We start from the raw sequence: 9630 nt of genomic DNA, 5'->3' as shown, positions 1-9630 counted from the left end.
TATACTCATTTCAGAAATAAGTAGGTCTTCTTAATACCCATTTTTTACTCTGCATATTTCACCATATGAATTGGTCTATACTCTGTACCTAAAGAAAAAACATTGTACAGTGCAGCTCAGTTGTTGGCTCTGTGTACCTTGGGTTCTTGGAGAACATACAAACCCTGTATATCCCCCCAAGTAGAAGGGTCTAACATATGTAAAGGCATTTTGCTTTTGTAAATCAGCCATCAGGACAAAAAGTTACAGATGAAAATATTGTCCCAAATGGCAGTTTTTTCCAGCTCATTTTCAGAGTTTTCTTTATTTCAACAGGTATTTTATTTGGGAAAACCTTGAGAGATCTACACGTATGACCCTTTGCTGAATTCAGAAGTGTGTCTACTTTTCAGAAATCTATAGTCATTCTGAATCACCTATGGGTTTCATATTGGTTTTCACCACAAATAGGAAGTAGGTTAAGAGCACAAAAATATGAAAAATGGGCTACCTCTTTGAAAAAGGCCAAAATTATGGTAAAAAAATTAGTTTTTTTTATTGAACTCTGAATGTTTCTAAAACCTTGGAAGATGTTGACGTAGCACACCAAACCGTTCGCTTATGCCATTTTTAGGGGGGGGGGACAGACACTTATTGAGAGCACTTTTCCCCTATTTTTCCCAGAAAATGTAAATGTAGCTATATTTTTTCCTATTTTCTCGGCCCTCTCCAGGGAAATCCACAAACCCTGGGTGCCTTAGCGTACTTGCCAATAGACCTGATTCGGACGGGCGACTCCCAAATTTTGAAGGAAAAAATTGGATTTATTTTGGTTGTCCCACCTGAAATTGCCTCTGCTTCAATAGAAGTCAAAGTTATTTTTTTTTAATCTCCCCATTTCCTGTTCTAAAATGTTGGCATGTATCCTTTAGAATCCCGAGGATGTTGGAAAAATAGGACTCAAATTTGGGGTGCATACCTTATATGGAAAAAAGTTATGCAGCCCTAAGCATGAGCTACTCCAAATAGCCCAAAACGGGTTAGCACTGGGGGAGGGAAGGCCCAGCAGTTAAAGGGTTAACAAACTGCGGTATGCATTGCTCCCAGGTTATGTATTGCTCCATGCCCCATTTGGAGACAAGTTCAAGGCCGCAGACTGGAATCCGAGCAAATGCTTGTCTAGGTTTAAATACCCCGTATATATTAGAGTCTGTCCCCTTTACTGCCTGCGGTTTGCATCAGCCCTCTTCCTGTCCTATGGGAAGACGAAATGGTTCAGGTCAGCCCAGGAAGGCCATATTTACTTTAAAGAAATATTGCACTGTGTTTTAACCAGGGAAAATGAAGATACTCGCCATGCACTTATTCCATACTACACTCTCTACCACCATTCTATGTAAGCCATGTTAGCTGTGCGATTTTATGTGCTTTTACAAAACTGCATGATCAATACAAGAAGTGTGTATGAAAGTGAAAAAAAATCCTTTGCGAAGAGTGGCAGAAGACACGCTTTATTTATAAAAATCTATACACTGCCGAGCCCCGTTCTCTTGATTTTGGACTGGAGATAAATGTTTATTTTCTAGTGCACGTGCTTCCTGAAAGGCGTTTCTAAGTACAAGCTGTTTCGCTGTGTTACTCATTTCCTTAATGTGAGATTACCAGAACAGGCTCTTTCAAGCTGTTTACATATTGAACTGCTCAGCCTTGAAAAGCAGAAAGTAGAATCTTCATCTGTGTGCAAGAAGTGACATTCTGATATTATTTGGGAAACATCTGGATTATAAAAAGCGTCTCTGTCCTGTTTTTTTTACCAAATGCAATTTATGGTAGTAGATGCACGCAACCTTTTAAATTAGCATCAGCCTCCTGCCTAAGAAAAAAGCAGTTGTGAAAAATGATATAAAGAACAAAAGCTATATTATTCATTGTGTCAAACTCAAGATTCAAGGGAGAGCAGCACAGAGAGAGCAAGGAAACACATGCACTTAGTTCCCTAAAAGTGAGCACAAGAGAGATTAAAGCCAGCTAGTCTGAGAGATGATAAGGAGGCTTTGTTCCAGGAAAGGAACAAACACAAGAATTACAGGCTGAATCAAGGAAAGCCAACAAACAGTAAAGTCAAGTAGTGGCAAGGAATGGGTGGACTGCAAGCCAAGCATGTTCTTGGTATTAAAGACCACAATATGTTTTTCGCAAGCAGACAGCTTGCGATGTCTGGTAGGTTCAACCTAACAATTGATGTTAAAGAAGGATGCTAACGGCGCACACAAACAGCACTGTACAATGGCTGCAGTTGCACATACAACCAGCAACACTGTAAATGGACCACAAAGGCACATAGAAACATTGTTATACTCAGTATGTGCCCCAATGGCACATACAATCTTTGTGAGGGGCACACTCATAATAAAAATAAACCAGCCAATTCTGCTCTGGAGTAAAGTGGGAATTTGGCTCAGGTAAGGATACATACGTCATTATAGAGAGCACTTAAATCTTAGTTTTAGTACATACTCCAAGTATCCCTTTGCATTTAACGCAGAATGTAGGTAGAATGGGCAAACTTCCTTTTTAATATGGGTTTCCATTGGCCAAATAGTCCATAAAACATTGTTTAGCAATGCACCTTGTGCATTGGAATGGAACCACTTCCTAGAGGTAGTCATTTGAGGTGGTAGTGGGCGAAAATGGACTAGTAGATACTCTGCTCCTTATGTCAGTACCCCTTCCTTGCCAGAACAAATTAATACAAAATGATACATGGAAGCATGTTTGAGTTTCAAATAAAAGTCGGTAAATTGATTTACGTGATTTCAGTTAGGAAAGGTGTTATTCCCTATCACTTAACTCCTGTAAAACGTATATGTTTCAGTGTAGTCAAAATATATAATGTATTTATCAATTGAAGCAACCCATCTTACTGTGCAAGATTCGGTTCATCGCTGAATTCTACTGTCTTTTGAAGAGCCCAATGATATTATTGAGACTAGAGGCAATTGCTTAAAGGTCAACTCAAATTCATGCCTAAAGTTGCTAATTTGGACGCTATTGATGTTTTTTATTTTACAAATGCCTATTAAAAGACAAGGGCGACCTGAATTTTAATCACTCTACTATTATTAGTGAGGCTAAAATTGAAATCATAAAAGCTCTCACAGAATACACTAACATTGCTATAAGAATAGTTGACGAAGCAAGACGAGTGATCATTTTGAATTGCTGTATCATATTGACGTATGTAGCCAATTCATTGCTATTGGACATTTTATGAGAAAGTGGCTTTACTTTGGTGTTATTAGTGAAGAACAACATTGTAATTAACACACTCTAGGGTACTGGTGATTTACTTTCTTACCCAAAATACATGAAGCTAGACTGGGAACCTTACAAACCAATTATCTGATTTTGTGGACATATTTCTTGTTACCTTATTTATCATAACCCTTTGTTATATTAAAGGAACAAACAACTTCACACATGCCAATACTGATTCCAATTCAATTATCTCACACCATGATCATACAAAGCAATTGATATGACTATATTTTTTATTTGTCATTTATTGATTCATAATTATTTCATATGTATTTTCGAAAATTGTCAGATTATATTATTCATCCATTTTTTTGCTTCAGTCCTGTGATTTGTAAAGAATAATCTATCTTTCTATCATGCTACACACAGGCCTTTAAGCTGGTGTTTCAACACCCTACTTATATCTTCCTTTACTAATGTTGAAAATCAAACAGTGTACCATTTGGGCTCAATATACGTTATTTCAAATTACAACTTATTTTAATTCTCAATTCGAGCCTCCATGGTGAATGCTTGAAACAAACACTTGTTTGGAATATTATTAGTCGACGCATTTCGAACCCTATTATGTCTCTTACAGGGTTCTCCTCAGGACTCAGAACACATATGATCTGCAAATTTTTAAAAAAAAACTAATATTACCACACATTCTAATGCTTGTACACCATATACCTCTCACGCACCATCCGCACTATTTTTACCTCATTGTATCCAAAACGTCCTTGAAATTCTTTAAGGTTATAGTCCCAGCTTCACGCTTTAAATGGAACACTGACAAAAGACAAAAAAGGGGAGTATTCTAACGAACCATTTCCTAATCTTATTATTCGAATCAACTTCTCAACCAAACTCATAAGAACTCACTTGTAAGGGGAAAAGTCCATTCCAACCTTGTTGACAAGTCAGCTCCTACTATTAATCGTGTCAAACGAACAAAAAATAAAAGAGCGGACAAATCTTCAATTCACAGAACTATACACGGTCACTACACAAATTATCAATTGGGCTAAATGCGAAACCGGCATACTTGTGTCAGCTCAAGAGCTGATTCACACATACCTTTTGTTTCAAGAAACAATGACCAGGACTGTTCATCTCCGCATTTGGCAATTCAGTGCAACATAGTCGATGCTGATGTTTGGCGTTGTACTGCGTTTTTTTTTTTTTTTTTTTAAAGTACTGCGCTTTTACGTCCGGGTCTGCGCCCTCGCCTCAGTGACAGTCTCACGTGACCCACTGGAAAACTTTCTGTTGATACAAAGAGTCACTTGCCCACTATGGTGAGGTTAGTTGATTAAGCTTAAACAGTGTGAGGGAATCCGTCTAACACTTTTCGTGATAGGTTGCAGCTTAGATTCATGGGAGTTGTAGTTTGATTATGTAAACCGTTCGGTATAGTTGTAGTTTGGAATTGTAAATGATTTGGTGCTATCCCATTCTGGAAAGAAGCATCTTAAGAACATTCTTCTAGCATCAGCCTGAAGCTATTTATGCTTAGTTTATACATTTTGTAATTCGGTCATTTCATTTAAGCCATCAATAGCTGAATTAAATTTAACTATCAACAGTGCCTCTCTCTGGACCAATCGTCGCACCAGATAGCCTCCCAGAGTGGGAGGCAAGATGGCGGTCACTTGGGTGACCGAGTGAGTCGGAGTTCTGACGCTCTCCCGGAGTCACCACCCCTACCCGCCTAGCTGGATTTAGATCAAGAGAATGATCCCTTTTTAAGATGCTTTGGCAATACAGCCTTTTTCGCCTGCAAAAAGCTGCACGTACCGAGCATTACGGTCTGCTGCATTTCACCTTGCTGTGTTCACTGAGTCCGCGCGGTCCTCGCTTTCAGTGTTGGCGGCATTCAGAGCTTTCATCGCGTACTCCAGCGGTTTCAATGGCTCCCAAGACTGCAGCTAAGGGCGCTAAGACCCGGTGAGCAACTGCAACTACAGCCTCAGTCTCGTCAACCTCCTCAGCCTCCCCCCCCCCCCCTGGTGAACCCGATGAAACCTGCCCTCGGCCGAGGTGGAGATGGTGGAACACGCAGAGGAACTAACGGCGCCTCTCCCGGTCCTTTACAGAAAGGTGGCAGCACTACGCGGAAGCCCAAACCATCCCCAGAAAAATTAGAAAGCAGATAGGTAAAGGTAAGAGCCTGGTGGAAGCTGAAATTACTGCATCTCCTACAAATTTTGGAGAGAGTGTAGGTACTATCCCGGGTAACATTGTAGCTATAGACGTATCGATTCAGATACCAACAACATTGCCTGTGAATACCAATGGGGAAGTTCAGAGGAGTTTGGAGGATGTAAATAGAGATTTGTGGAGTGATGAGACTGTGACTCTAGCTGCAGGGATAAATGTTTTGCAATTTGCCTCTTCACAGAGTGAGGCGACTGCAGATGGAAATACAAGCCCCAGTAATATAAAAGAGTCAGAAAACGAATCAAAGATGCACGTGTCTGTGCTCACAGCAACACTTCCTGACCAATTATCGAGGGACGACCAGGTCCTGGAGGATAGAAATCTAAATACAGGCAACCAGAATGCTGATGTTAGACAACAGGCGAGGTGGGATAAGACTAAGGCTCCACAAAATATTGACCAGGTAGACAAAGACGCTGTTAAAGATCTAGATTCAGGGGATTCAGGGGGGAAGTTATACTCCATGTCGGACCCCTCTAACTCTTCCATGAATGAGAGTCTTGGGGGAGATAGGGTAGACGACAAGAGTGATACAAGCAGCTGCCAGCCAGATGAAGAGGAACTGGGTCTGGAGGTCTCTGTAAATAAGGGGACAGTACGTAAGCTAAGAGAAACTCAGTCCTTTGATGAAAGAGACACTTGGAGCAGCCGGATCCTTAGTGTGGGACTACTCATTTTCCCCTCAACTTGATGAACATGCAGGACAGGGCAAAAACCCCGGCAGTAATCCTGGAGAAATTGTTAATGTGAACACAGCATCTGATGGCGAAATCACCCTACCCACTATCTATCAAAGTATAATGGCCCATCGAGAAGAGACCAGGGCTTAGGATTCAGGGAGCCGTTTGAAAATTGCAAAACACGGTCCGCCGAGTCGTAAAGACGTGTACAAAGATATCCTCAAGAGTTGGGGAAGCTGAGGAGAGGATATCAGTTATGGAAGGCTGCAATAGCATCTCTACCGGCTCTAAAAGAGGACACCACCTGGAAGCTCACGGAATTGGAAAATCGATCTAGAAGGAACAATTTATGTATCTTGGGAATATCTGAAGGACTGGAAGGCAAAGACACTAGGCAGTTTGTTATTGAATTATTTTCAGAAGCCATTCCAGAATTGAAACAATGGAAATGGGAAGTTGAGCTTCAGAGGTTCCCATTTAATCATCGCACTAGAGGAGGTGGGGGATCAACCGAAAAACCAAGAGCTATATTGATCTGTCTTAGCAATTTTTTTGTTGCAGGAAGCATTATATGATTTAGCATGGCCTGATAGGAAGAGAGGTGGTAAAGGATGTGAATTTTTCATTTGCCCAGATTTCTGTCAGGCCACGGTCCAAAAGAGGTGGCATCTTGTTCAAATGATTCCACTATTTCAGGCGAAGGGAGCACAGGCCTTTCTACTCAATCCGGTCAAGTTCAGAATCATACATAGGGAAAAAACACAATTTTTTGTTTCTGAAATTGCAGCAAAGGATTTCCTGAATACAATCTGACGTGGACTGGATTGAGAGATAAGCGGACGATTATATATTTTGCCAATAAGAGGGTGTCCCCTCCTAATGAATGACTTAGGAATGACTGATGCTGTTGGTGTTTCTTATTTTTGTGGCATTTGCTAACTAGTGGGTGGGGGTGGAGGGACTGGGGGAGTGTTCTTAATCCCCTTCCCATCACAGAGGACTCAGTCCTTATGCCTCATTTTGGAGGGGGAGGGGTGGAGGGTGGGGTAGCTTGGTGTGGGCAAGGGGTGGTTGGGGTGGGGGGGATTGGGGGAGGCATGGTTGGTACTTGATTCCTATATTGCCTAATGGTTATGGTACTTATTCTTATCAGAGAGATAATGTTCTTTTGTGTTCTCATGGGACTTAGTCCAGGGCTGGGGCTGGGCAGACCGGATTTGAGAGTTTTTTGGCCATAACAATGACCGGCAGAATATCTGTTTGTACATGGAATGTATGTGGTTTAAATGATAAAAGAATAGAGGGGTGATGGCCCAAATTCTACAGGTCATGCGTATTGACGTGCTCTGTATACGAGAGACCCATATTTCTTAGAATAACCGCAAGTGGTTGAGCGACTTGGGCATGGAAATAATTGCATGTACTAGACAGAGCACTACAACAAGAGGGGTTCCGATTTTGATTAAACATGGCCTGGGTGCTTGCAAACAGGTAAAAAAGGATGCTCGAAATCGCTACAGCATCTTTTATAGGATGTAGACCCTCCCCTCTGGGGTGGGGGAACGACCGAAATGTCAGTTGGTATGCAGGAATTTAGGTGTGTGCAGCAGGATTTCAGGTGTTGGGGCCAACGGAAAGTCCATGGAGTGTGGAAATTCAGGAGTGCACTGGACATTTTCCTGTTTGGAGGCAGCTTTCATGCCTTGCAGGTGAGGAGGGTTTTGTGACCTGGCCAGGTGTTAGGCCGTTGGCAGAGACAGACCGGTTAGGGACAGACCTGTTCTGTTGTCTATACAGGTTCCAGAGATAAATGCGTGGGTGCAGTAGAAACCGGCCCAGGGCATCAACACGGGGTCACGTAGAAGACAATTTTGTGAAAGGTCAAGAAAGGGTTTTGTGAGCAAGATGGAGTTCATACCCGGCAACATTAAGAAATACAGTTATTACAGTCCCTCCTCTTGCCGTGTGCAACATCATTAGTAAATGTCAATATTACAGAGTTCTTCAAATGTCTGATGATATAGTATTTTGTTGGTTTCAGCCTGATGTGTCATAGGGGTGGATCTGCAAATGGAAGTACACATAGAACAGAGTGCTGGGCCACAATGAATGCATAGACAGCAAAAGAAGATGGTATCCAAGGGGATCATGAGGAACACCAGTATCTTCCATCCCCAAGCGATCAGAATGTTCCAAAAACTAGTTGTCCAGGTCCAAGGGGTCCCATTGTCTGGGTGTATTTCGGTGGCAGTCCGGTGTAGTTTGGAGATTGCTTCGTAGACAGAGGGTGATGAATCAGGAATATAAACACAGTAGCTGGCCCCTATGATGCGACAGGCTCCTCCTCGATCTGCCAGGATGACGTTGAGCACCATGCGATTCTGAAGGGAAACCATTTGTGTAGCATCAATCTCAGCTGTGTGTTGGGTCAGTATTCCTGCAGTGGTTTTAGCAGTAGCTTCCAGGACCCTGGTGAGTCGTCTGGTGTTGAGACTGTTGGACATGGGACCCCAAAAAGGTAGAAGGCCTCTCAGTGCATCACCGAATTGCTGGTTGCTGGTGTTGGTCTGGTCTATATCTGGTACTCGTCTTCTCTGTCTGTGGTACAAGTTGTTCCTGTTGAATGTAGGTGGCAGCAGGAATGCGATATAGCAGGTGCCACTCCAATCAGAAGGCAGCCAGGTGTAAGCTTTGTTTCCACATACAAAGTGCAGTCCTGACGGAAGGCTGAGGTATGGGGTGAAGTTACTGTAGGTTATGGTAGTATTGCATAGACTGGTTCCTATAGCTATTTTTCCTTGACCTTGCAGACACAATGTACCAGGACGTGGTGTGACTGAGATGGCGACTTCTTTCTCTTGGGTGGGAAAGAAAGTGTAACCCCAGGTGTCCTGCATAGGGGTGGACATAATAGCACGCATTTGTGGTGGGTCAGAGACATTACAGATAGTATTGTTTTTTGCATGGAGAGTCCAAAGAAAGGGTTGGAATGTTGTAAGGTTGCCTTTGTCATAACGTGATGGAAAAACGTTCGTCAAATTAAACATCAGAGCACAAGTGTAGGCGGGAGTGGCAGGGAACACTAAGAATGAGATAGTGTGCTGGACGGCGTGAGGCAGGAGTCCGCAAACATAACAGTCTGTGGCATTGGAGACCTGATTAAATTGGTGTAGCATTTGAATAAAAGTATTATTATGAAACTCCAAGTGTCTGTCAAGATGTGTGTCCGGCCAAGGTACATGAGAATGTTCAGGTGGCGTTGGTGGAACTGTTGCTTGGGGTAGTATAGTATGTTTGGCGGGGGCCATTTCTTCGACGGTCCAGAATACTATACTGAACAGGACACAAATTGTAGTCAAGATAATCAGTACTGCTGTCCGGGTGCTACAAGTTCTCATTCTAGCTTTCTTCTGCCTTGGAGCTGGACTTGTTCTTTAGCTTAGCCTTGTCA

At 42.3% G+C, this 9630-nt stretch overlaps 1 protein-coding gene across 1 annotated transcript; it reads right to left on the bottom strand.

Moving 5' to 3' along the window:
• Nucleotides 1–8155: 8155 nt before the first annotated feature.
• LOC144784109 (syncytin-1-like) lies at nucleotides 8156–9088 on the bottom strand. Its single transcript, XM_078662792.1, has one exon. It carries the CDS (start codon nucleotides 9086–9088, stop codon nucleotides 8156–8158), a length of 933 nt encoding a protein of 310 aa, XP_078518918.1.
• Between the last annotated feature and the right edge of the window lie 542 nt (nucleotides 9089–9630).

This window comes from Lissotriton helveticus, chromosome 10 (assembly GCF_964261635.1).
Source record: "Lissotriton helveticus chromosome 10, aLisHel1.1, whole genome shotgun sequence".
NCBI lineage: Eukaryota > Metazoa > Chordata > Amphibia > Caudata > Salamandridae > Lissotriton > Lissotriton helveticus.
The sequence above is the reverse complement of the archived record's forward strand: the minus strand, read 5'-3'. Positions and strand labels throughout refer to the sequence as shown.